This window comes from Muscardinus avellanarius (genome assembly GCF_963383645.1).
Source record: "Muscardinus avellanarius genome assembly, chromosome: 3".
NCBI classification, from domain to species: Eukaryota; Metazoa; Chordata; class Mammalia; order Rodentia; family Gliridae; genus Muscardinus; species Muscardinus avellanarius.
The window spans coordinates 113463547-113491076 of record NC_137788.1 but is presented as its reverse complement, the minus strand read 5'-3'; the positions used below and the strand labels follow the sequence as shown (position 1 = coordinate 113491076).

At 51.0% G+C, this 27530-nt stretch overlaps 2 protein-coding genes across 6 annotated transcripts; one reads left to right on the top strand and one right to left on the bottom strand.

Annotated features, from left to right (window-relative positions):
• Positions 1-13: 13 nt before the first annotated feature.
• UBQLN4 (ubiquilin 4) lies at positions 14-20980 on the bottom strand (the record flags this gene model as incomplete). Of its 4 annotated transcripts, none has more annotated exons than XM_080692767.1 (11): positions 14-166; positions 3739-3916; positions 4086-4201; positions 4315-4398; positions 5401-5540; positions 7281-7503; positions 13484-13642; positions 16728-16990; positions 18584-18801; positions 19092-19279; positions 20873-20980. In XM_080692767.1, the coding sequence occupies 11 exons, from the start codon at positions 20978-20980 to the stop codon at positions 14-16; spliced, it is 1830 nt and encodes a 609-aa protein (XP_080548893.1). The 4 variants fall into 4 exon arrangements, with proteins under 4 accessions (XP_080548893.1, XP_080548894.1, XP_080548895.1 ...); XM_080692768.1 differs by having other exon boundaries at positions 19092-19243; XM_080692769.1 differs by having other exon boundaries at positions 18647-18801; positions 19092-19243.
• Positions 20981-21822: 842 nt separating this feature from the next.
• On the top strand, positions 21823-26580 carry LAMTOR2 (late endosomal/lysosomal adaptor, MAPK and MTOR activator 2; the record flags this gene model as incomplete). 2 transcript variants are annotated; one of them, XM_080690525.1, is made up of 4 exons in its annotated part: positions 21823-21950; positions 22154-22316; positions 26144-26233; positions 26473-26580. In XM_080690525.1, exons 1-4 carry the CDS (start codon positions 21883-21885, stop codon positions 26527-26529), a joined length of 378 nt encoding a protein of 125 aa, XP_080546651.1. In that variant the 5' UTR covers positions 21823-21882. The 2 variants fall into 2 exon arrangements, with proteins under 2 accessions (XP_080546651.1, XP_080546652.1); XM_080690526.1 differs by lacking the exon at positions 26144-26233 and having other exon boundaries at positions 26473-26529.
• Positions 26581-27530: the final 950 nt, after the last annotated feature.

Genomic DNA, 27530 nt, shown 5'->3' with positions numbered 1-27530 from the left:
GCAGGACCAGGGACTAGGAGAGCTGGGAGCCCAGAAGTCTCTCGATGGCCGCATTGATGTCCCCGCCCGTGGCAATCAGGGCCTGCAGGTTGGCCTCCCGGTTGATGAAGCCCATGGAGTTGAGCTGCTCCAGCTGCTGCTGAAATCTCACTTCTGGTGTCTGCACCTGGTGGGGACAGGCCTTCTGAAGAGGGCGTGGGGCCCGCCGCAGGGGGATGAACTGAATGGGAGGGTTTTTTATTTTTTTTCTCGTGGTACTGGGGATGGAAGACAAGGGGCATCCTATCTCCAAGTTACACCCCCAGCCCGATTTTATTCTTTTATTTATTCCTTTATTTTTTGCAGTACCGGGGATGGAACCCAGGAGCATTGTACCTCCGAGCTACACCCCCAGCACAATTTTTTTTCCTGTCTTTTTATTTTATTTTTTTGTGGTGCTGAGGGTAGAACCCAGGGGCTTTTCTACCTCCAGGCTATACTTCCAGCCTTATTTTAGGCTTTATTTGGAAACAGGGTCTCACTAAATTGCTGAGAGCCTCACTAAGTAGCTGAGGCTGGCTTTGAACCTGTGCGATCCTCCTGTCTCAGCCTCCCAAGCGCGGGGATTACAAGCGTGCGCCACCACGCCTGGCTTGTCTTTTTATCTATCTATCTATCTATCTATTTGTTTACTTATTTTGGTGGCACTGGGGTTTCTGGAAGTCCTTCTACTTCTGGGCTATGCTCCCAGACCTATTTTATACTTTTTTGTTTGGAAACAGGGTCTCTTAGACCAGCGCGGCTGGCTTCGAACCTGCGTGATCCTCCTGTCTCCACCTCCCAAGCGCGGGGATTACACGCAGTGCGCCACCACGCCCGGCTGTTCTTTTATTTATTTATTTATTTATTTAATATTTATTTATTTATTTATGCGGGTCTTCTTATTTTTGAAACAGGGTCTCACTGAGTTGTGAAGGGCCTTGCTAAGTAATTGAAGCTGTCCATGAACCGCGATCCTCAGTCTCCGCCTCCTGAATGCTGGGATTACAAGCGTGCACCACCACACCTGGCTATTCTTTTATTTTTATTTATTTAATTTTGTGAGTATGGGGATGGAACCCAGAGGCATTTGACCTCCGAGCTATACTACCCCCTGCCCTATTTTTATTATTTATTTTGAAACAGGGTCTCACTAAGTTTTGGAGGGCCTCACTAAGTAGCTGAGGCTGGTCCACAAATGGCGATTCTCCAGTCCGCCTCCCGAATGCTGGGATTACAAGTGTGCACCACCACGCCCGGCTATTCTATTTATTTATTTATTTATTTATTTTTGTGGGTCTGGGATGGAATCCAGGGGCATTTGACATCAGAGCTATACCCCCTACCCTATTTTTTATTCTTTATTTTGAAACAGGGTCTCACTAAGTTGCGGAGGGCCTTCAACTAAGTAGCTGAGGCTGTCTGTGAACTGCGATCCTCTGGTCTCAGCCTCCCGATTGCTGAGATTACTTACAAGCGAGCGCCACCAAGCCTGGCATTCTTTTATTTTGAAACAGGGTCTCACTAAGTTGCTAAGGCTGTCTGTGAACTTGAGATCCTCCTGTCTCAACCTCCCAAGTACTGGGATTACAGGTATGTACCACCACACTGGAGGTGGTTGTTTTTTTTTGTTGTTGTTTGTTTTTTGCAGTACTGGGGATGGAACCCAGGGGTGTTCTACCTCCAAGCTACACCCCAGCCCTATATTTTATTCTTTATTTGGAAACAGTCTCACTGAGTAGCAAAGGGCCTCACTAAGTAGTAGCTGAGGTCCTTGAACAGTGATCCTCGTCTCAGCCTCCCAAATACTGAGATTATAGGTAAGTGCCACCACCCTGGGATTGAATCAGAGGGTTTATAAGATCAATAGGCCTCTAACATCAAGGGTCAGGGGGCAGGGGAGAGGAAGCTGCAAATGAAGGCTATAGAGCTGACTGGCATTATAACTCACGCCTATAATCCCAGTAATTGAGAGGCTGAGGCAGGAGGTCTGCAGGTTCGAGGACAGACAATTTAAAAAATAAAAAGGCTGGGATGTAGCCCAGAAGTAGAATGCCAATGGGTTCCACAAGAAAAAACAAAGCAGAACAAGTCCATGGAGCCCAAGCCAAGTCACCAAACAACTATAACAAGGCAGGGAGTCGCAGTTTCCTTAATTTTGTCCCTTTTCTTTATTTCTTTTTGTCTTGAGAATTGAACCCAGGGGCATGCTACTTTCAAGCTACACCCCCAACCTTTTTCATTTTTTTTGGTTTGGAAACAGGGTCTCACTAGGCTGCTGGGAATCTCACTAAATTGCTGAGGCTGAGCCAGGCGTGGTGGCGCACACTTGGAATCCCAGCATTTGGGAGGCTGAGACAGGAGGATCGCGGTTCGAAGACAGCCTCAGTTACTTAGGGAGGCCTTTGCAACTCAGTGAGACCCTGTTTCAAAATAAAAATGAAGAATAAAAAATAGGGCTGGGGGTGTAGCTCAGAGGTAGAATGCCCCTGGGTTCCATCCTCAGTACCAAAAAAAAAAAAAAATTGCTGAGGCTGGCCTCAAATCTAAAATTCTTCTATCTCAGCCTCTCAGATCGTGAAATTGCAAGCATGTGCCACCACACCCAGTCCCCTCCCCTTTTTTTCTTTGAAACAAGGTCTAACTTAAGCCAGGCCAGGCACAGTGGAGTGCATTTATAAACCCAGAAATTGGGAGGCTGAGACAGGATGATTGCAGATTTGCAGCCAGCCTCTGCTGCTTAGTGAGGCCCTCTGCAACTTTGTGAGACCTTGTTTAAAAAAAAAGAATAAAAAATAGGAAACCAGGTGTGGTGGTGCACACTTGTAATCCCAGCATTTGGGAGGCTGAGCCCGGAGGATCACATTTCGCCGACAGCCTCAGCTACTTAGTGAGGCCCTCCGCAACTTAGACCCAGTTTCAAAATAAAAAGAATAAAAAACAGGGCAGGGGGTGTAGCTCAGAGGTCAAATGCCCCTGGGTTCCATCCCCAGACCTGCAAGAAAAAAAAGAAAAAAGAAAAAAATAGGGCTGGGGTGAAGCTCAGAGGTAGAAGGCCCCTGGGTTCCATCCCCAGTATAACACAAAATAAATAAATAAATAAATAAATAAATAAATAAATAAATAATAAAAGAAGAAAAGAAGGGCTGGGAGTATACTTACTTAGAGGTAGAATAACCCTGGGCTTAACCCCAGTACCAAAAAAAGGCAAGGAGCTAGGCATGTAGCTAAGTGCTACATAGAATGCCCCTGGTTCAATCCCCAGTGCCCTTATAAAAAAAAATAATAATAATGCTTTGAGCGATGAGGGTGTAGCTCTGGGAGAACCCCTGCTTAGGATGTTGAGGCCCCAGGTTCCGTGTCCAGTCCCCCCTAACCACCAAGAAGAGAATCCTTGGATGTAGGTAGAAATGATACACAGAAAAGCCAAGTCCCGGAGCCAGCAGGTCTGGGTTGGAATCCGGGCTCCCTCAGTCACTTGCTGTGAGCAAGCCACCTGACCTCTCCTGGCCTCAGTTTCCCCGTTTATAACAGATCATTCTGACACCAGCCTTCTCCTGCGGCTGTGGTGAGGAATCAGCTGAAGGGCTCTCCTGTAGAAGGCTGCAGCGCCGTACCGAGCTATTGGGCAGTGCTGTTTCCACCTCCTCCACAGCCCTGGAAACAAGCCCGGGACGGGGCAGGAAGGCCAGGACCGGGTGTGGCCACGAACCCGTGTACCTGTGAGTTCCCACTTCCGGCCAGGAGCTGGATCATCTGCTGCACGAGCTGCTGCTGGGCGCTGGCGGCCCCGCTGGGAGGGGAGGCGGCGGGCGCGGAGGCCGGGGCCTCGGCTGCGGACCCGGAGGCGCTGCCCGCCGAGGCTGCCTGGGTCCGGGCCATCCCAAAGGAGCCAAGGCTGCGGGCGAGGGACCAAAAGGTAGGAGACGGCATTTGAGAAGGGGGCGGGCGTGTCTCCAGGAGAAGCGCTGGGGGAGACAGTAACGTAGACCCTCGGGGTCGCAATGGCTGCCCAGAGGGGATGGGGGCGCACAGGCCGGACCCTGCTGCCCACCCGCCACCCTTACCTGGGTACCAGCCCGGGCGCCTCAGTCTGCAGGGTCTGTAGTCCCTGCTGGATCTGCAGTAAGGCCTGCATTGCGCGGGGATTGGTGAGGATGGACAGGGACTCAGGGTTCTGCATCTGGTGGCAAATAGGCAGAGGTGAAGGGGGGTGGGAGCCGAGTGCAGTGCGCAGCCGCGCTGCCCCTCCCTGAACTCCCACACCTTGCCCCTCCCTTCCAGGTTCCCACTCACCTGCTGCAGGAAGACGGGGAGCTGCAGGCGGAGCTGCTCTTGCAGTTGGGGGTTCCCGGCAAAGAGCGGCACGTTCACCATCATCTGCCAGGGGGAAGAGAGGGGGAGGCCTGGATCTTCCCACCCAAAGGATTCCCCACAGCCTCGGCACCCCACCACCACAGGAAACGTGGTCCCAAGGTATCCTGAAGGCCTACGTGGGGCAGGAAGAGGAAATACAACTGTGTACTCTAAGCGATGAAGGGGCGGGAGTCAGGTTGTTCAGCCCGGGCGATGCTGCTGCTGCTGCTGGGAGCGTCCACTGGCAGGTACGCAGTGCTTCCTGCCCGCGACCCAGGTCCTATGATCTCTACCACTCAGGGACCTTCTGTTAGGACCATTGTGAGGAGGAAACTTGGAGGTTAAATAACTTGGTCTTTAATCACACAGCTGGAAAGCAGCGCAGCTCGGCATACAATCCCAGGCAACCTGCTTCCAGACAGAGTGCTCCCTTTAGGTACTGGGGATTGAACGATTGAATCCAGGGGCATTCTACCTCTGAGCTATGGCCCTATTTTTTCTTTTCTTCCTTTTTCTTTCTTCATTTTTTTTTTCTTGCAGTATTGGGGATGGAACCCAGGGCCATTCTACCTCTGAGCTATACCCTCAGCCCTATTTTGTGTGTGTGTGTGTGTGTGTGTGTGTGTGTGTGTGTGTGTGTATTACTGAGGGTGGAACCCAGGGGTTTTCTACCTCCGGGCTATACTCCCAGACCTATTTTTTATGTTTATTTGGAAACAGGGTCTCACTAAGTTGCTAAAGCTGGCTTTGAACCTGCGTGATCTTCCTGTCTCAGCCTCCCAAGTACTGGGATTACAAGCGTGCGCTACCACACCCGGCTCCACACTGGTTTTTTATCTTCAGACAGGGTTTCTCTAAATTGCTGAGGGCCTTGCTAAGTTGCACTGGCTGGCCTCAAACCTGCGACTGTCCTGTCTTAGCCTCCCAAGTACTGGATTAGAGGCGTGCGCCACCCCGCCCAGAATTCTAGTGTGCATCTGAGTCCAGCACTTTCCCCGCAAGTCTCCCCTGGAGCCAGTTCGATACCTGAGCGGCAAATTCCGGGTTCTGGGCAAGGGTCTGCATCATGCTGCGCATGTAGGGGGCCGAAAGCACGTTGTGCATCAGCTGGGGGTTCTCAGAGATCTGCTGGAGAAGCGCCTGCATTTCAGGGCTGTTGAACATCCCTAGGACGAGGAAGGAAAAGAAAGTAGGAGAGAAGAGGTCCCTATGGAACCAGGCGTCTCATTTCAATCTACCTTAACTGGGGCACGGGGGTGTGCGAAACTCAACACAGGCATATGCTCAAGTGGTCACCCAGGAACCGAGCCTGGGTCCAACTCCCCGGAGGCCAAGACTGCCTCGCCCTGTGCCTTTCCCACGTATCCTGCTCAGGACAAGACAGCTAGAATCTGGGTTTCACTGATGCCCTTCTGGACTGTTCTGCCACAAGCTCAGATAAGGTCTGAGCTGGCAAGGATTCAGTGTCAACAGATCAACGGTGTTCCTCAGCCAAATATGTGAGTGGTCCAGTTGGAGCTGGGAAGGAAGCCTGGAGCGTCTCCTACCTGGTGCTTCTTCTCACCCTGGAGATGGTCCAGACGCCCCAAGACTCGGGAATATAACTTTATTTATTTTTGTGGTACTGGGGATGGAGCCCAGGGACATTCTACCTCTGAGCTACATCCCCAGCTCTTTACATTTTATTATTTGGAGACAGGGTCTCGCCAAGTTGCTGAGAGCCTCTCTAAACTGCTGAGGCTGGCTTTGAACCTATGATCCTCCTGTCTCAGCCTCCTAAGTATTGGGATTATAAGTGTGCACCATCAAACCCATCTTAGGAACACAACTTCAAAACCACGATTCAAGTTCCTCTCCTTATTTTATATTTATTTATTTACTTACTTATTTTTATGGTACTGGGGATGGAACCCAGGGGCATTCTATCTCTGAGCTATACCTCCAACCATATATATATATATATATATATATATATATATATATATATATATATATATATATATATATATTGTACTGGGAATTGAACCCAGGAGCATTCTACCTCCAAGTGACACCCTCAGCCCTATTTTTTAAAATTCTTTATTTTAAAACAGGGTCTCACTGAGCTGTAAAGGGCCTCACTAAGTAGCTGATGCTGGCCGTGAACCCAGATCCTTCTATCTCAGCCTCCCAAATGCTGGGATTACAAGCGTGCGCCACCATGCCTGGCTCCTTATTACCTAGGGGCATTCTACTTCTGAGCTATACTCCCAAACCGATTTTATTTTTATTTTGAAACGGGGTCTTGCTAGGTTGATGAGACTCTCACTACTTGCAAAGTTGTCCTCAAACCTGTGCTCCTCCTGTCTCAGCCTCCCAAGTACTGGGATTACAAGCGTGAGCCACCACACCCAGCTCCAGTCCTTATTTTATATATAAATAAGAAAACCGAAGTGCCTAGAAGGGAAAGGACTTACCTAACTGAAATATCCCCTAATGTGCAGAGAGATGAGGACACCCACCAAAGACATCTCCGGGCCATGTGTACAGTCACAGTCCAGATAAATGGGGGATTCCCTAAGGTTGTACGATGGGTAACCTGTGCCTCTGTACCCGGGAGCTCACACTGCCTTCTTCCCCGGCCTCCCAGCTGCCCGTCCCAAGTCTGCCCCAATCTCTCTTCCATTCCCGCCCCCACCCCAGCCTCCCATCTGACCCATTTACACTAGATGGTAGCAAACGGGCTTCGGAGGTGGAGCCTGGCTTATTCCTGAGCCAGTACTTGGTCCCGCCCAGGGACATCAGAAACCAACCCTCACCCTTGAAAGCACGGGGTCACTGCCCCCAGTCTCACCTGTCATCCTGGAGCAGTGTGAACCCCATTCAGTCCTGTGACCCCACTAAGCTCCTCCCACCCCAGGACATACCTGACCCCAGGCTAGCCGCATTGATCCCAAAGGGGTTCGAGACTGTCGGGTGCGTCTGGCTGGTCCCCGATCCGGTGCCCTCCCCACCGGACCCGGGGGCCTGGGAGGTGGGGGGCGAGGGGCTCCAGGGGTTAGGGAGGGGCTCTCGATTCTCAGTCCGCAGAGGCTGGGAGGATGAGCTGTCCGAGTTCCCGGCCAGGGAAGAGAAGGGATTGTTGCCAAACTGGGGGGAGGGAAAGGATTTGGGTTAAGGACCGAAATAGATTAGGGCCAAGCCCTTTCTCTCCTCTCACCTAACAGCCTCCCCCTCCCCAGGAGAGGGAGAGAGAGCGAAGACCCTGGGTGTCCTCAGCTCAGTTCTTTGCCCCACATTGACAGCTCGGCCCTGGCCTCCAGCCCACCCGCACCCCCACAGAGCTGCAGCTGCTGCAGCCAAGCATGCATTGATTCCTAACTCCCTGGATAACTCAGAACCTCCCACCTTCCAAGCTGGCTCTAAATTATATATATATAATCTGGGAATATATATATATATATATATATATATATATATATATATATATATATATATATATATATATTCCCAGACCTATTTTATACTTTATTTGGAAACAGGGTCTCACTAAGTTGCTGAGAGCCTCACTTAAGTATCTGAGGCTGGTTTCAAACCTGTGCGATCCTCCCGTCTCAGCCTCCCAAGCGCTGGGATCACAAGCGTGAGCCGCCACGCCCAGCTTCGAATTTCCTTTCTGCACCTTATACATACCTTTCCCTGTACTTCTCAAGGGGTAGAGATTTTCCTGTGCACCCTTGGCCGGACACCAGCAGGTGCTCAATAAGTAGCTGCTGGCTTGAGGGAGCTTGATCGGCCTTTGACTCAACCTTGATCTGCCTCCAGCTCCCCACTCTGCTGCCCAGGTGCAGCTCTAACTCCCCAGGTCCCCCGAAAGAGCACATCTATCCAGGCACACCCCGACAGCGCCCCCCAGTGCAGCACACCTCTGCCTGCGGGTCCCTGGGCGAGGTTTCCTCCTGCACCCAGGGCAGAGCTCATTCAGGGTCCCTGTTTGCTGAGTTCCAGGCCTTCTTGCTCATCCGTCCTGGGGCCCCGGGGCCTCCCCACCGGGGCTTTACACCACTCGCTCTTCCTGTTATTCCAAGAGGGGCACGGATCGTGGCTGATCAGTCAGCCTGAGCTGTGGCTCCTTCGCCTTACCAGGTAACAGGCTTCTGAGAATCTCTCTCATGCACCAGTTGTCAAAGCCTGGTCCTGCGATCCCCGTGAGGCTTCAAATGATGTTTTGTGATCCTAAGATGTTAATGTGCCTTTTTCACTCTTCTCTGGATATAATGGGGTTTTCCAGAGTCTCAATAACACATCAATGGAATAAGTGCAGATCTGAGAAGCCAGCTGTTTCATAGCCAGCCGGACATTAAGGAGATCTGCGAAAATGTAAATCAAGCCGGGTGTGGACTGCCAGCCTGTGGTCCCAGTACTTGGGAGGCTGAAACAGGAGGATCACAGGTTTGAGGCCAGCCTTGGCAACCTAGTGAGACCCTCAGGAACTTAGGGAGACCCTACTTCAAAATAAAAAATAAAAAAGGCTGGAGTTGTAGCTCAGAGGTGAGACATCACTGGACAAAAAAAAAAAAAAAAGAAAGAAAAAAGAAAAAGAAAAAGAAAATAAAGATAAAACTAGGCCACAGTTTCCTCTAAAGTTTTGTTTTGGAAAGTAAAGTTATTTTTCAAAAGAAAGTTATTTTATGTTAACTTGTAATGGATTGTCTTTTTTTTTTTTTTAACGGTATCAGGGATGGAACCCAGGGGCACTCTACCTTTGAGCTACACCCCCAGCCCTATTTTTGGTACTTTATTTTATTTTATTATTTTTGCAGGTCTGGGGATGGAACCCAGGGGCATCCGACCTCTGAGCTAAACCCCTTCCCTATTTTTTATTCCTTATTTTGAAACAGGGTCTCTCTGAGTTGCAAAGGGCCTCACTAAGTAGTAGCTGAGGCTGGTTGCAAACTCGGATCCTCCAGTCTCAGTCTCCTGAATGCTGGGATTACAAGCGTGCACCACTACGTCTGGCATGGACTGCCATTTTTATTTTATTATTTTTTAAATATTATTTTCAGAGTCTCACTAAGTTGTCCAGGCTGGCGTCAAATTTACAATCCTTCTGCTTCATATATGTATGTAAGTATGTCTGTCTTTATTTATTTGTGGTACTAAGGATGAATCCCAGGGGCATTCTACCTCTGAGCTACAGCCCTCCCCTCTATTTATTTTTTCTTTATTTTGAAACAGGGTCTTACTAAGTTGTAGAGGGCCTTACTGAGTAGCCGAGGCTGGCTGCGAACCTGGGATCCTCCTGTCTCAGCCTCCCAAGTACTGGGATTACAGGTGGGCTAGAGCATAGACAGCTTAGAGTCAGAATGCCCCTGATTTACTGAATGAACTCAGTACCACATATATACTATTTTTTTGGGTTTTTTTTTTTTTGCGGTCTGGGGATGGAACCCAGGGGCATTCAACCTCCGAGCTACAGCCCCTGCCCTAATTTTTATTCTTTTATTTTGAAACCGGGCCTCACTGAGTTGCAGAGGGCCTCACTAAGTAGCTGAGGCTGTCCGTGAACCGCGATCCTCTGGTCTCAGCCTCCCGAATGCTGGGATGACAAATGTGCGCCACCGCGCCCGGCCATATATTCATATTTTGTGTGTACAAAAAAAAAAAAGGAACTACTTAGGCCTTTTGTGACTTAGTGAGATCCTGTTTAAAAATTAAAAGCAGAAATAGAGCTGGGGGTATATCTCAGAGGTAGAAGGCCCCTGGGGAGCTGGCATGGTGGCACATATTTGCAATCCCAGTACTTAGGAGGCTGAGAAAGGAGGATCACAGGTTAGAAGCCAGCCTTGGCAACTTAGTGAGGCTCTCAGCAACCTAGTAAGACCCTACTTCCAAATAAGAAAAAAAATTAGGCGGTTCGCGGCCAGCCTCAGCTACTTAGTGAGGCCCTCCGCAACTCAGTGAGACCCTGTTAAAAATAAAGACTAGAAAATAGGGCAGAGGGTGTAGCTTGGAGGTCGAATGCCCCTGGGTTCCATCCCCACACCGGTAAAAAAATAATAAAAATAAATAAAAAATAGGGCTGGGGGTGTAGCTCGGAGGTAGAATAACCCTAGTTTCCATCCCCAGTACAAAAAAAAAAAAAGCCCCAAAGAATACTACAGATGTTTATGGACGTATACAAGAGTAATAAAGCAATCAGGATGATAAACAACCTCAGTGTAGTAGTGATTTCTGGTAAAGGAAGAGAGGGGCAGGACTGGGAAAGGGGCTGCGGAGGCTACAAGTCTGGGGCTGCAGGTTCGCTCGGGGACAGAGCACTTGTCTAATCAGCATGAGGCGCTGGCTTCCATGCCCAGCACTGAGGCAAAAAAAGAAGAGGCTACAACTCTACCTGGCACGACTATTTTTTTTTTTGGTACTGGGGGTGGAACCCAGGGGCTTTCTACTTCTGGGCTATACTCCCAGACCTATTTATATATATATATTTTTGGAAACAGGGTCTCACTAAGTTGCTGAGAGCCTCACTAAGTAGCTGAGGCTGGCTTCGAACCTGTGCGATCCTCCTGTCTCAGCCTCCCAAGCGCGGGGATTACAAGTGTGCGCCACCACGCCCGGCTTCCAGCCCTAGTTTTTTTTTCTTTACTTTGAAACAGAGCCTCACTAAGTTGCAGAGGGCCTCACTAAGTAGCTGAGGTTGGCCACGAACCTGTGATCCTCCTGTCTCAGCCTCCCAAGTATTGGGATTACAAGCGTGCGCCACCACGCCCAGCCCTAGCCCTATTTTTACTTTGAAACAGAGTCTCATTAGATTCCTGAGGCTGGTTTCAAACCTGTAATCCTCCTGTCTCGGCCTCCCAAGTACTAGGATTACAGGCATGCACCACCAATTTCGCTTGGTTATTTTCCGCATTTTTTTTTTTTTTCTTTTGTGATACTGGAGATTTAATTCAGTGGAATTCTACCTCCAAGCTACACCCCCAGCCCTATTTTTTTCTTTTCTTTGGAAACAGGATCTCACTAGGTTGATGAGAGTCTCATTACTTGCTGAGGCTGTCCTCAAATCTGTGTCAGCCTCCCAAGTACTGGGATTACAGGAGTGCTCCTCCACCATGCCCAGCTGTTTCTATACTTTCTGAATAGCCTTTTTTTTTTTTTTTTTTTTTTTTTTGCAGTATGGGGGATGGAACCCAGGGGCATTCGACCTCGGAGCTACACCCCCTGCCCTATTTTTTAATTCTTTATTTTGAAACAGGGTCTCCTAAATTGCAGAGGGCCTCACTAAGTAGCTGAGGCTGTCCATGAACCATGATCCTCCAGTCTCAGCCTCCCGAATGCTGGGATTACAAGCCTGTGCCACCACACCTGGTTCTTAATAGCCTTTTGCTTACTTTGTGTAACTTTCTCCATTTTGAAACATACTGATATAATGTGCTTAATGTAAAATTAAATTAAAAAGGCACTGAAATTATGTACAGTCGACATGTATACAAGAGAATACTATATATATTTATATTGGTTTTGTATACTTGTGATTGAACCCAAAGGCATTTTACCTCTGAGCTACACCCCAGCCCTATTTTTTTTATTCTTTATTTTCAAACAGTGTCTCACTAAGTTGCAGAGGGCCTCACTAAGTAGCTGAGGCTGTCCTCAAACTGTGATCCTCTTGTCTCAACTTCCTGAATGTTGGGATTATAACTGTGCATCACCATGCCTGGCGTGTGTGTGTGTGTGTGTGTGTGTGTGTGTGTGTGTGTGTGTGTGTGTGTTGCTGGGGATAAAACCAGAGGCATTCTACCTCCTAGCTACACTCCCAGCACTATTTTTTTATTCTTTATTTTGAAACAGAGTCTTTTTATTTATTTGTTTGTTTTGAAACAGGGTCTTGCTAAATTGCTAAGGTTGGTCTCAAACCTGTGACTCTCCTGTCTCAGGTTTCCAAGTTTTGGGATTACAGGTATTCACAACTATGCCCATCTATTTTTATTTTATTTATTTTTGGCACTAAGAATTGAACTCAGGGGCATTCTGTCTCCAAGCCACACCCACAACCCTATTTTGTAGTTTTTTGGATTTTTTTTTCTCTCTTTTTGTACTGGGAATTGAACTCAGGAGCATCCTATCTCTGAGCTAGGCTACACCCCCAGGCCTTTTTAATTTTTTTTTGTGTGTGTGGTATTGAGGTTGGAACCCAGGGGGCCTTCTACCTCTGGCTATACCCCCAGCCATATTTTATGTTTTATTTGGAATCAGGGTCTTGCTCAGTCACAGAAGTCCTCACTAAGTTCCCGAGGCTAGCTGTGAACCTGCAATCTTCCTGTTTCAGCCTCCCAAGTACTGGGATTACACGTGTGTGCCACCACACCCAGTTTTTTTAAAAATTTGAAACAGGGTCTCACTAAGTTATTGAGGGTCTCGGTAAATTGCTAAATTTGGCTTCAAACCTGCAATCTTCCTGTCTCAGCCTCCCAAGAACTGGGTTTACAGGCATGTGCCACCTCTCCCATCTGGTTTTTTATTTTGAAACAGGGTCTTGCTAAGTTGCTGAGGGTCTCAGTAAGTTGCTGAGGTTGGCCTTGTCTCAGCCTACTAAGTACTGGGATGAGAAGCGTGCACCACTGCTCCCAGCTGGAACGCTGTATTTTTAGCTACATTTTTTTGTATACTTGGAATGAATTCCTAAGGCATATTTAAAAGTGTATAATTGCAAGGCAGGGCACAAGAGATTGATTTACTGCGTAGCTCAAAGGTGGGGCCCAGAAATCTCAATATCAACGAGTCCCCCGGTGATTCTGATGCCCGTAAGCCACGGACCACACTTGAGACACTGTGCTTAGGGTTGACGCTGGACCCCCAGGTTGAGCCCCTGGTGCAGGAAGTTTGTCACAAAGATGTTAAGTCCCTCGGACGTGAAGCCTCAACCCTTTCTCTAGGGACTACTGCTAGGTGTCACCCTCAGTCCATGTCAAGTTGGACCATACCTGGCTCTGTTCTGCTGAGAATGCCTTCAAGCCAAGACCCATGCCTCGGGGAACTGGGGAAGGAGAGAGGACAGACCGCACCCAGCTAGCGCGGGTTGGGCATCCTCAGCCCAGACAGCCCCACCCTCTCTCCAGCCCGGCCGCACCTGTTCGCGGGCAGCACTGAACATGGGCTCCTGGATGTCCGTGTACATGCGGCGGAGGGCATTATACCCGCCTGGGATGCTCTCCAGGTTGCTAAGGGCCCGGTCTTGGTTGCGCATCATCTCTTGCATCATGGCTGGATTCCGAGCAAGCTCCATTGTCTGGTGAAGGGAGAGAGACGGAATAGGCCCTGGAAACAGGGGGGCAGCAAACTAGGAAAACAGTGGGTCCCGAGCGGGGGGGGGGGGGGGCGGTGGCGCACGCCTGTCACTCAGCTCCCCAGGAGGAGGAGGCAGGAGGATCGTGAATTGGACAACTTAGCGATACCGTCTTTTTTTTCTTCTTGGTGGTACTGGGGTTCCTGGAAGCACTTCTACCTCCGGGCTACACTCCCAGACCTATTTTTTATATATTTTTATTTTGAAACAGGGTCTCTTAAGCCAGCATGGCTGGCTCCGAACCTGTGCGATCCCCCTGTCTCTGCCTCCCAAGCGCGGGGATTACAAGCGTGCGCCACCACACCCGGTTTTTTGGTTTTTTGGTAGTACTAAGGGTAGAACCCAGGGGCTTTTCTACTTCCGAGCTGTACTCCCGGACCTATTTTATACTTTATTTGGAAACAGGGTCTCACTAAGTTGCTGAGAGCCTCACTAAGTAGCTGAGGCTGGCTTCCAACCCGTGTGATCCTCCTGTCTTGGCCTCCCAAGCACGGGGATTACAAGCGTGCGCCACCATGCCCGGCTAAGACCCTGTCTTAAAATAAAAAACAGCTGGTCGTGGTGGCACAAGTTTATAATCCCAGCACTTGGGAGGCTGAGACAGGAGGATCACAGGTTCTCGGCCAGCCTCAGCTACTTAGTGAGGCTCTCAGCAACTTAGTGAGACCCTGTTTCAAAATAAAGAATAAAAATAAGGCTGGTGGTGTAGCTCATAGGTAGAATGCCCCTGGGTTCCATCCCCAGCACCACAAAAAATAAAATAACATAAAATAGGGTTTGTGGGCAGTCTCTGCTACTTAGTGAGGCCCTTTGCAACTCAGTGAGACCCTGTTTCAAAATGAAGAATAAAAAATAGGGCTGGGGGTGTAGCTCAGAGCTAGAATGCCCCTGGGTTCCATCCCCAATACCGCAAAATAAATAATAAAATATAAAATAAAATAATAAAAAAAATAGGGCTGGGGTGTTGCTTACAGGTAGAATGCCCCTGGGTTCAAACCCCAGTTCCAAAAAAAAAAAAAAGACTAGGCATACAGACCAATGGTACCCTGAGTTCAAACCCCAGCACTAAAAGGAAAAAAAAAAGGGGGTGTTAGGTGTCATGGTGCTTATAGTCCCAGCATTTGGGAGGCTGAGACAGGAGGATCACAGTTCTTGGACAGCCTCAGCTACTTACTGAGGCCTGCTGTCACTCAGTGAGACCCTGTTTCAAAATAAAGAATAAAAAATAAGCCGGGCATGGTGGCAAATGCTTGTAATCCCAGCATTTGGGAGGCTGAGACCAGAGGAATGCAGTTCACAGAGCCTCAGCTACTTAGGCCCTCCACAACTTAGTGAGACCCTGTTTCAAAATAAAGAATAAAAAACAGGGCAGGGGTTATAGCTCTGAGGTAGAATGCCCCTGGGTTCTATCCCCAGGTCTGCAAAAAAAATAAATAAAAATAATAACCAAGAATAAAAAATAGTGCACTGAGGGTATAGCTCAGAGGTAGAATGCCCCTGGGTTCCATCCTCAGTACAGAGAAAAAAAAAAAAAAAAAAAGGGCGGACCTGGGGAGGGCTGTGCATCAGGAAGGAGGACCTGCTTGCTGCAGGGCCACCAGGAAGAGGAACTTGACCTGTGTCCTCTGCTGTCACCTGGGTACCCACCCTGCCGCCCTGTGCACATTCTGGTTGGCTTCTTTTAGTGGAAGACGATGTTCCAGACAGGGTGAGGTCCTTTTGTTATACTCCCAGACCTATTTTATATTTTATTTGGAAACAGAGTCTCACTAAGTTGCCAAGAGCCTAAGTAGCTGAGGCTGGCTTCGAACCTGCACAATCCTCCTATCTCAGCCTCCCAAATGCAGGGATTAAACCGGGCGTGGTGGTGCATGCTTGTAATCCCAGCATTTGGGAGGCTGAGACCGGAGGATGGTGGTTCACAGCCAGCCTCAGCTACTTAGTGAGGCCCTCTGCAACTCAGTGAGACCCGGTTTTAAAATAAAGAATAAAAAATAGGGCAGGGGGTATAGCTCGGAGGTTGAATGCCCCTGGGTTCCATCCCCAGACCCGCAAAAAAAAAAAAAAAAAAAAAAAAACAAGTGCAGGGATTATAGGCGTGCGCCACCATGCCCAGCTCCTATCATCCTTTATGCCCAAACCTTTGTCCTTGCAGACCCTTAGCCCCAAATATTCTTTTTTTATTTTTTATTTTTTTTGCGGTACTGGGGGTGAAACCCAGGGGCATTCTATCTCCGAGCAACACCCGCAGTCCTTTTTATCTTAATTTTGAAGCAGGGTCTCACTGAGTTGCAGAGAGCCTCACTAAGCAGCTGAGGCTGTCCGAGAACCGTGATCCTCCTGTTTCAGCATCTCAAGTATTGGGATTACAAGCGTGCGCCACCACGCCTGGGTTCGCCCTCCCCCCCATTACCGGGGATAGAACCCAGGGATATTCTACCTCTGAGTTACATTCCCAGCTCTATTTTTGATTCTTTATTTTGAAACAGGTTCTCACTGAGTTGCAAAGGGCCTCCTAAGTAGTTGAGGCTGTCCGCAAACCGCGATCCTCCTGTCTCAGCCTCCTGAATGCTGGGATTGCAAGCGTGCGCCACCACGCCCGGCTCGAATGCTCTTATTCTTTCCCTGGGCCACCTGCCTTCCTCCTGTGGATCTCAGCTTGGTGACACTTAAACTCCAAAGGGCTCAGGGTGGGGTCAGAGGTCCTTCCTACGCTGGGATTCCCCTAGGATCCCGTGACTGTCCTTAAGACAGCACCAACCACAGTGTACTAGAATTGTCTACCTGTCCCACCTCCCTTTAAGCAGGAAGTCCCTACCAAACCAAGCCCGCCTCTCTCCATCTATGGGGCTCGGCTGTGGCTCAGAGGCAGAGCACTTGCTTAGTACACTCAAGGTTCGGGGTTCCATCCCCAGAACCTCAAAAGAGAGAGAAAAGAGAGGCATGAATGAACCAATCAACACAGGAAGGACAGGTGTGGCGTGGCCGCCTGGAGCCCTCCGCCCCCCCGGCTCTCTCTGCTACCCACCTGCCTCATGAGCTCGGGGTTGTTGAGCATGTGGCTGATCTCGGGGTTTCGCTCCATCAGCTGCTGCATCTGCGGGTTGGCCATGATCATGTGGCGCATCAGGTCGGGGTTCGACATCATGTCCTGGACCAAGGGGTTCTCCATGATCTGTGACAGCATCTCAGGGTTGGACATCAGCTGTCTCTGCATCTGCTGCTGCAGCTCCATGAAGTTGGCGGAGCCCAGGCCCAGGCTGCCCAGCCCCAGGATGCCCCCAAAGCCAGCTGTGGGGAGGGGGCAGGGTCACAGTCCACCCTCGGAGCTCTCCCCCCACCCCAGCAGAGCCACTCAATTCAGGGGTCCAGGAGAGGCCCTGGCTGCTCCCCACAACTCCCTTTTCTAATTACTCCCACGGTCCCAGCCCTGATCCACCCAGGGCAAAGAGGTGTGAGCCTACGGGACCGAGACCACTCAGGTGGGAGAGGCTGAGCTAAGCCGGACATTGTGGCACACACTTGTAATCCCAATACTTGGGAGGTTAAGACAGGAGGATCCCAGGTTCAAGGCCAGCCTCAGCAAGTAGTGAGACGTTATCAACTTAGTCAGATCCTGTTTCAAAATTAAGAAAAATAAAAATCGGGCATGATGGTACACGTTTATAATCCCAGTGCTTAACGCTGGGCGTGGTGGCGCACGCTTGTAATCCCTGCACTTGGGAGGCAGAGCCAGGAGGATTGCACAGGTTCGAAGCCAGCCGCGCGCGCTGGCTTAGGAGACCCTGTTTCCAAATAAAAAATATAAAAATAGGTCTGGGAGTGTAGCCCGGAGGTAGACGGGCTTCCAGGAACCCCAGTACCACCAAAAAAATAAATAAATAAATAAATAATAATAATAATAAAATAATCCCAGTGCTTGGGAGGCTGAGACAGGAGGATCACACAGGTTCGAAGCCAGCCTCAGCTACTTAGTGAGGCTCTCAGCAACTTAGTGAGACCCTGTTTCCAAATAAAGTATAAAATAGGTCTGGGAGTATAGCCTGGAGGTAGAAAAGCTCCCGGGTCCCACCTCCAGTACCACCAAAAAAAAAAAATTCCGGGCATGGTGGCGAACACACTTGTAATCCCTGCACTTGGGAGGTGGAGACAGAAGAATTGCGCAGGTTCGAAGCCAGCTTCAGCTGGCTTGAGACCCTGTTTCCAAATAAAATATAAAATAGGTCTGGGAAGACAGGTGTGGTGGCGCACGCTTGTAATCCCAGCATTCAGGAGACTGAGACTGGAGGATTGCGGTTCATGGACAGCCTCTGCTACTTAGTGAGGCCCTCTACAACTCAGTGAGACCCGGTTTCAAAATAAAGAATAAAAAATAGGGCAGGGGGTGTAGGTCAGAGGTCAAATGCCCCTGGGCTTCATCCCCAGATCCGCAATAAATAAATAAATGAATGAATAAATAAATAAATAAATAAATAAATAAATAAAATAGGTCTGGGAGTGTAGCCCGGAGGTAGAAGGGTTCCTTCCCCAGTACCATAAAATAAATAAATAAATAATGAAACAGGGTCTCACTAAGTTGCTGACTATCCTGCCTGGGCTGCATCTGCACCTGTCTCAGCCTCCCAAGTACTGGGACTCCAGGCACGCCACACCACCACTTGGGACTCAGTCTCTTCCCTTGGGGCTCCCCACATTTCCTCCTTCACACTTAGCTGTGTTCCCCTCCTCCGGGAAGCGCTCATGGACTGGTCTGCTCCCTACGGTGTCTCAAGCCCAATGTGTGGAACCCTCCGTTCAGTGGTCCCCATCCCTAAGGAGGCAGCAGCGGGGACCGTGTTTCTCCCAGCCCAACAGGAGATAGAGCTCTCCTCCCTAACGGCTTACAGAGAATCGATGCCGTAGCGCTGGGGGGTCCCTCCCCAGCCCCTGGCGAGGGACCCCCCCCACTGCTCCTTCGGCTTCCAGTTCCAGTGTCGGAGGTGGCGCTGCCAGAGGTGGAGGGCTGGGCGGGCGTGGCAGGGGAGGGCGGCGTGGTGGAGGGCGCGGAGCCAGGGTCCGGAGTGGACGGGGAGGAGGCCGTGGTGGAAGCTGAATCTTGAATCCTGAGGACAGAGTGGAGGATCCTGGTCAGAGTGAGCACAAGGAAGAGGGCCCAGGGAGAGCGATCGATCAATCGCCCAATCGCTGGGCATCCTTTGCCCTGTCCTCGTGGCAGACTGGACGGTGATGCTGGGGACCGGGAGAGGGAGAGGGAAGTCAGCTTCCTCCATCAGAGGCCTGACCTCATCGTGCTGGAGCTCCCTGCCTGGCCCTAACAGTTGAGCGACGGATGGGGCACTGTTGGACGGGCAGTCTCAATCAGAAGCAGGGTCTACTCTGGGCCCGAACTTACTTCTGCGGGGTCTTGATGACCAGATGGACAGTGAGCCCGTCCTTGATCCCGTGCTGGTTCAGTGTGTCTGCATCTTTCAGGATCTTGCCTGCGAAGATCAGGACCAGCTGATCCTGCTGAGCCTTAAACCTCCGGGAGATTTCCTCCTTGAACTGTGATCGAGAGGCAGAGATAACTGTGGAGGCTGCCTGGGCTCCGTCCGCCAGGGTCCAGCCTCTTCTTGTGCAAGCACCTCTGCGCTCTCTACTGCTGACCTCTTTTTAGGAGAACTCCCTCCTGCAACCTCAACTACATCCCTGCAGCTGCAATACGCAGCTCCCTCTGAGCTGGAAGAGGAACCAGGAAGTAGCTCTTTTCAGACTCTCCTCTAAGAAGCCCTTGTTGCTAATAGGAACCCCAGTCCCTCCACCCGGTAAGGGTGCTATGGGGCATCCCTCCCCACCCAACTCCTTCTTAGCCTGACACTCAGGCTCCGTCTGTCTTCGGTCTCCTCTGACTCCAAGGTTCTGTGCGTGTGTGTGTGTGTGTTACCGGGGACTGAAACAAAACAGGGACATTCTACCTCCAAGCCTCACCTCCAACTCTATTTTTATTTTTTATGTTGAGAAGGAGAATCTAGCCAAGTTGCTGAGAGTCTAGTTACGTTGCCCAGGCTGGCCTTGAACCTATGATCCTCCTGTCACAGCCCCCCAAGTACCTGAGATCAGAGGTTTGCACTACCTTGCCTGCTGGTACTCAAGCTGAGGTTTTGTTTTTGTTTTTTGTGGTACTGAGGGTGGAACCCAGGGGCTTTTCTACCTTGGGGCTATACTCCCAGACCTATTTTATACTTTATTTGGCAACAGGGGTCTCACTAAGTTGCCAAGAGCCTCACGAAGTAGCTGAGGCTGGCTTCGAACCTGTGCGACCCTCCTGTCTCAGCCTCCCAAGCGCTGGGATTCCTGCGCCACGGCGCCTGGCTAAAGCTGAGGTTCTTAACCAGACACACTCAGCTGTTTTCAAATTCAGTTTTTCAGGGAACACTATTTAAGTTCTAGTATTTAGTCATTTTACATGGAGGTGGTTAGTAGTGATGGTCTCATGGGCTAGCCTGGGGAAAAGCCAGACTTTCCAAATCGCATCACCTCCTCCAAAAACACAACACAACACACACCAAGTTACAAACAGTGCGCTGGCTAAGCAAAGGCGGCTTCCAGACCCCTCTCTTCCAACCAGACCGCCCATCTTAAGCCCCGCCTCTATGAAATTCTGGCGAAGCCACAGGCTGTGGCGGAGCACACGCAACAGTACCTCGAGCAATAACATTTTATTGAGCACCTACTGCACTCTGCAAATCCCAGAATGGGCCGAGAACCCAATGAAACCTCCTGGGTTCGAAAAAGTAGGAAGGATGTGGGCCAAAGGGGGGGAAAAAAAAAAAGCTCCCCAGCGCCCCGGGCGGTGCGCTCCGCCGACCCGGGTGGTTCTCTGAACCTCACAGTAGGCGCCAGACGCCCACCTGCCCCCCGCCGGGCTCGGGGGTCAGCGCCTCGCCCCGGTCGGGATCGGGGGCGCTCAGCGCCCTGCTCCGGGTGCAAGGTGTCCCTTCCCCACTCCCACCACGCCCCCAGCCCCAGCCACGCCGTCAAACCCGCCCCCCAGATCCACCCTCGCGGGGCGCCCCCTCCCTGAGCTCGGGGGTCCCCGCCGGCCCCCGCTGCCCCAGGGGGGACCCCAGGCCGGCCCCGAGCCCCCTCCCCAGGCCCCTCTCGCGCGCGCCCGCCCCCCGCCTGCCGCGCTACCTCCTTGACCGAGGCTCGATCGCAGATCACGATTTCCTCCTTGTCTTTGGGGGTCTTGACGGTGACCCGAATGGGGGCCCTGGCCTCGGCCCCGCTCGGCTCCGCCATGCCGCCGCCGCCACCCGGCCGCCCGCCAGCCCGCCCAGCTCCTCCTCCTCCTCCTCCCCGCCCGGCCGGCCCGGCTCGGCTCGGCGCCGCCGACACCCCCTCCTCTCCCCAAGGCCCCGCCGCCCCTCCGGGCCCGCCGCGCAGCCACAGCGCCCCGGGCGGCCTGGGGGCGCACTGCAGCGGCCCGCCCCGCAGCGCCCCTCGGGGACAAAGGGCCCCGTGCGCCCCCGGCTGGCCTCCGCTCGCTCCCTGCGGTAGGGCAGTCTCCGGGGAGGCCGAGCCTCTGCCCGGCCTCGGGCCTCTTCAGGAGGCTGTGCTCCCCCCCGCTGGACGTGCACCGGAGACCTCGCCCCTAGGGCCGCCCCCCAGCCCCCCGCGCGCGGGCCGGGGCCTCGGAGGACCGGTGCATTAAGTAGCTGCCAGACACCTGGCTTTGCCTACGCGGCCCTCCCGAGCCTTGGGCATTGCCAGGGTGCAAGCACCGCTCGTCTCTGCGGAACCGATGGCGCCTAACGCAGAGTGCCTGGGGAGAGGAACCGAAGATGTTTTGTTTTTGTTTTTGTTTTATTCCCCTAAGGATTATTGAGCCGCGGGCTGCCGAACGCACACGGTGACGACTCCCCTCTCCCCGAAAGGGTTAAAAGTGCCGCGATCTTCGTACTCCCCACCCTCCTCCTCCTCCCCTTAGCCGCGTGGTCCGAGGGCCGAGCGGACTTCATTTCCCAGGGTGCCTCGCGAGGCTGCGGGGACTACATCTCCCAGCATCACAGCGAGGCCCGGAGACGACGACTTCCGGGGCTCCGCGGAGCCGGCCGCTGGGCTACGGAAGCGGCGGGCAGGGAGCCCCCGGGAGGCTGCCCCGAGGTCCTGCGCGCCCAGGCCCGGGGTTTGGAGGCGCAGGCATGCTGCGCCCCAAAGCTTTGACGCAGGTGCTGAGCCAAGCCAACACCGGAGGGGTCCAGAGCACCCTGTGAGTTTGCGCCCAAGGGGCGGGCGGTGGCGGCTGTCACAGGAGGGTCTGGGCAGAGGAAGCCGGGGTGCGGGGTGCCTAGGCGCGTTCCGGGACATAGCCCAGCCCCTGGCTTCCTAGGAGCGCCAGTGGCGGCAGTGGGGATGGAGATCAGGCATTTTATTCCTCCCGGTGAGTCTGTCTCCCTCCCCACCCCTCGCCAGCCTGCTGAATAACGAGGGATCCCTGCTGGCCTACTCGGGTTATGGGGACACGGACGCCCGGGTCACCGCAGCCATCGCCAGTAACATCTGGGCCGCCTACGACCGGAACGGGAACCAAGCGTTTAATGAAGACAGTCTGAAATTTATCCTCATGGACTGCATGGTATGGAGTGAGACTTCCTCTCCCCCCAGAGGGGACCCAAGGATCTCTTCCTGGAGGGGTGGAGGGCTAGGGATCTCCGGACGATTACATTGGTCGTGTGCAGGACCCCATGGGGCCTGTGCTGGTGAGGAAGGAACCCTGGACCTGAGCCTGACTGGGGCTCTTGGTCCTGCCATCAGCGAGTCAGTTGTGGAACCCTGGGTAAGTCAGTCAGTTGACATTTCTGAGTGTCCTCACCCCCTTCATCTCTAAGCGGAAGCAATCATTTCTCCTCTGCTTTTGTGCCGGTGAAAGGAAAGAATGAATAAAAAATGTCATGTGAAGGCCGAACGCAGCGTAGTTATCCTTTAGACTCACAGGACCAGGCCGTCTCCAGACTTCACCCATCCCCTTCAGTTTACAAAGAAAGGGAATGAACTCCAGACAGGGGGATGGCCGTGGGACCAGGGACTTCTCAGGAACAGAGCTGTCATTCATCTCTGTAACTGTTCGCTAAACAGAACAGGTCCCCGAAATGTTCCTAGGGCTAGTAAAAAAAAAAAAAAAAAAATCAAACAGGGCAGACAAAAACCCAGGCCCTAATGAAGTTCACAGTCACACAGAAGCTTAATAATAAGTAAAACAAGGTGTGCGGCCGGGCATGGGGGCCCACACTTGTAATCCAGTACTTGGGAAGCTGAGACAGGAGGATCGAGGTTTGTGGACAGACTCAGTACTTAGGCCCTGTTTCAAAATAAAGAATAAGAAACAGGACTGGGGAGCCGGACGTGGTGACGCACGCTTGTAACCCCAGCATTTGGGAGGCTGAGACTAGAGGATCACGGTTCCCGCACAGATATTTAGTGAGGTCCTTTGCAACTCAATGAGACCCTGTTTCAAATAAAGAATAAAGCCGGGTGTGGTGGTACTTGTAAATCCCAGAGCTTGGGAGGCTAAGACAGGAGGATCTCACAGATTCGAAGCCAGCCTAAGCTACTTAGGCGCTCAACAACTTAGTGAGACCCTGTTTCCAAATAAAAGTATAAAATAGGTCTGGGAGTATAGCCCGGAGGTAGAAAAGCCCCTGGGTTCCACCCTCAGTAACACACACACACACACACACACACACACACACACACACACACACACTTAAGGAAAAAAAAAGAAGAATTTAAAAATAGGGCTGGGGGTGTAGCTTGGAGGTAGAATGCTCTGGGTTCCATCCCCAGTACCGCAAAAGAAAAGGGGGCGGGGGGCGGCTGGGAGTGTAGCTTGGAAGTAGAATGTCCTGGGTTCCATCCAAAGTACCGAGAAAAAAAAAAAAAAAGTAAAACAAGCTGGGCATGGTATGGTGGTACACACTGGTAAACCCAGTACTCAGGAGGCTAAGACAGGAGGATCGCAGGTTCAAGGCTAGTGCAGTGATTTAGGGAAACGCTGTTAAAAAAATTAAAAATAAGCCAGGTGAGAGCCAAGCGTGGTGGTTCACGCTTGTAATCCCAGCATTTGGGAGGCTGAGACAGGAGGATCCTTGTTCACAGCCAGCCTCAGCTACTGAGTGAGGCCCTCTGCAACTCAGACCCTGTTTCAAAATAATGAATAAAAAATAGGGTTGAGCCGGGCGTAGTGGCTCATGCTTGTAATTCTAGTACTTGGGAGGCTGAGACAGGAGGATCGCGCAGGTTTGAAGCCAGCCTCAGCTACTGAGTGAGGCTCTCAGCAACTTAGTGAGACCCTCTTTCCAAATAAAATATAAAATAGGGCTGGGAGTATAGCCCAGACGTAGAAAGCCCCTGGGTTTCACCCCCAGTACCACCAAAAAACAAACAAACAAACAAACAAATAAATAGTAAATAAGGATAAAAAGGATTGGGAGGATAGCTCGGAGGTAGAATGCCCCTGAGTTCAACTAGTACACACACACACACACACACACACACACACACACACACACACAGATATATTTTAAGTCAGAGCCTAGTACATATTATATACATCTACTAAAATAAGTTTTTATGCAACAGCACTTCCTTTACCGCATGGAATACCCCTTTTTTTTGTGGTTACCAGGCCGGGCTATATTTAACATTCATTTATTATTTATTTATTTATTTAATGGTACTGGGGATGGACGGAACCCAGAGGCATTTTACCTCTGGGCTATATCCCAGCCCTGTTTTATTATTTCTTTGGAAACAGGGCCTAGCTAGGTTGATGAGTCTCACTACTTGCTGAGGCTGTCTTTGAACCTGCAATCCTCCTGTCTCAGCCTCCCAAGTATTGGGATAACAGGCATGTGCCACCATGCCCAGCTTAACTTTTTTTGTGTGTGTAGAACTGAGGATCAAACCCAGGGGCATTCTACCTCCAAGCTACACCCCAATCCCTATATTTTATTCCTTGTTTTGAAACCGGGTCTCACTAAGTTGCAGAGGGTCTCACAGATTGCTAAGGCTGACCACCAACCTGTGATCCCCCTGTCTCAGCCTGCCAAGAACTGGGATTACAAGTGTGTGCTGCCACGCCCATCCCATCTTAATTTTTTTTTTTTTTTTTTTTTTTTTTTTTTAGTACGTGGGATTGAACACAGGGCCATTTTACCTCTGAACTACACCCCCAACCCTTTTCTTTATTTTTTGTTTTTAAATAGGACCTTGAGAGATTGCTGAAAGTCTCACCACACTGCTGAGGCTGTCCTGGAACCTGAATCTTCCTGTCTTAGCCTCCCTTCTAAGTACTGGGATTACAGGTGTCTGCCACCAAGCCTAACTCCTCCTTTTTTTTTTTTTTTCTTTTTTTTTTTTTGATACTGGGGATTGAACCCAGAGGTATTCTACATCCGAGCTACATTCCCAGCCCTATTTTTTTTTTATCATTTATTTATTTATTTATTTATTTTTGGTGGTACTGGGGTTCCTGGAAACCCTTCTACCTCCGGGCTACACTCCCAGACCCATTTTTTTATATTTTTTTATTTGGAAACAGGGTCTCTTAAGCTAGCACGGCTGGCTTCAAACCTGCGCGATCCTCCTGCTTCCACCTCCCAAACATGGGGATTACAAGCTTGCGCCACCACGCCCGGCTCTTATCCTTTATTTTGAAACAGAACCTCACTAAGTAGCTGAGCCTGGCCTGTCTTAGCCTCCCAAGTTTGGGATCACAGGGGTGAGCCACCACGCCCAGTTCCAGCTTAATTTTTTAAAAAATGCTGATCAGCCTTCTTAATTAATCCTCTGCACTTCAAAAAACATTACCATCAGAAAAGAGGTGAAACATAAGGTCACTGCTCCTAAATTCTGACAGTCTTCAGGTGAGCCCATAACAATAACTCTTGGCAAAGCTGGATGTGGTGGCCCATCCTTATAATCCCAGCATTTGGGAGGCTGAGAAAAGAGGATCGAGGTTCACAGACAGCCTCAGCTACTTAGTGAGGCCCTTTGCAATTCAGTGAGACCCTGTTTCAAAATAAAGAATAAAAAATAGGGCTGGGGGTGTCGCTCAGAGGTAGAATGCCCCTGGGTTCCATCCCCAGTACCACAAAAAAAAAAAAAGACTGTTGGCAGATACAAACCTCTAAGGTGTGTGAGTGCTCCTGTAACTGGTGTTACAAATAGAGAAACGAAGTTTCTGGAAGACCTAGTTTCCCAGAGTAACTTGGGCAGTAGATATCTGTGCTGAGGCTGGAACCCTGGCTCAGACCCCACATCCAGGGCTGTGGCCAAAGATTCCCAGTTGAGCATCCTGCGCAAGAATGGAGGTCCAGTCCCTAGGGCCAGGGGAGCCCTTGGGGAGGAGGGGGCTTTGTGTGCCAAGCAGAACATCCCCTTCCGTCATATCACCTCCCCCAGGAGGGCCGTGTCGCCATCACCCGAGTGGCCAACCTTCTGCTGTGCATGTACGCCAAGGAGACCGTGGGCTTCGGGATGCTCAAGGCCAAGGTGCGTACATGCAGTCCCTCCAGCACCTCGGCCCAGCGCATCACCTCGTTAGGGTGTCAGTGCCCACCAACACCCCCTCCCTGGAGTTTGCCTGGCTCCTTGTGTGTGTTTGGTGTGCGCTAGTTTTCAAGAGCAGCCTAGGCTGGGGCTGCTGGCTCAGTGTGGCACGGGGTGCAGACCTGGATTTGGGGTGCCTGTAGCAGGTGGACTGATCTGTGCTTCTCCCCCAAACCCCGTAGGCCCAGGCCTTGGTGCAGTACCTGGAGGAGCCCCTCACCCAGGTAGCAGCATCGTGATGGGCGACCATGAAAGCTGCGGTCAGAAAAGAGTTAAACCATTTGGAGGGGCCGGATCCTCTTGGACTGTGTGTGGGGCGTGGGACTGTTTTGGTTTTGTTTCCAGAATAAATGTCAACTCCTGCCTTGTGTCTTGGCCACTTTCTTGGGTGGGAGGAATGAAAGGGTATCAGAAGGGAAGGGGCAGGGGCGGCGGCGGAATTCCTGGTGTTCTGCACAAATGGACTTCAGAGCTAGGCGAGGTGGCGCACACTTGTAAACCCACCACTCGGAAGGTGGAGACCAGAAGAGCACAGTTAGCGGATAGCCGCAGCTCCTTAGCGAGGCCCTTCGCAACTCGGTGAGATCCTGTTTCAAAAATAAAGAGACTAAAAAATAGGGCTGGGGATGTAGCTCAGAGGTACAGTGCCCCTGGGTTCAATCCCCAGCACCAACGACCTGGGCGCTCAGTGTCCATTTATTCTAGGTATCTGGAAGCACTTTGCAGGCAAGATGCCTTTGCTGTGAGGCCTCAAGTCTTGGCAAAAAGGGAAAGCCTCTCAGGGTCCCATCTCCAGATCCTGCTCTTCTGACTCTTTACATTTTAATTTTGGTGCTAGGGATGAAACCCAGGGATGTCCTACCTCCAAGCTACACCTTCAGCCCTTTTTATTTTATTGTTAATATTATTTGTGTGGATGGTGCTGAGGTTTGAACCCAGGAGCATTGTACCTCTGAACCAGACCCCCAACCTATTTTATTTTTTTAAATTTGGAAACAGCTTTTTTTTTTTTCTTTTTCAGTACTGGGGACGGAACCCAGAGGCATTCTACTTCCAAGCTACACCCCCAGCCCTATTTTTTATTCTTTATTTTGAAATAGAGTCTCACTGAGTTGCAAAGGGTCTCACTAAGTAGCTGAGGCTGTCCGCGAACCGCGATCCTCCTGTCTCAACTTCCCAAATGCTGGGATTACAAGCGTGTGCCACCATGCCCAGCTGGTGCTGGGGTTTGAACGGAGAG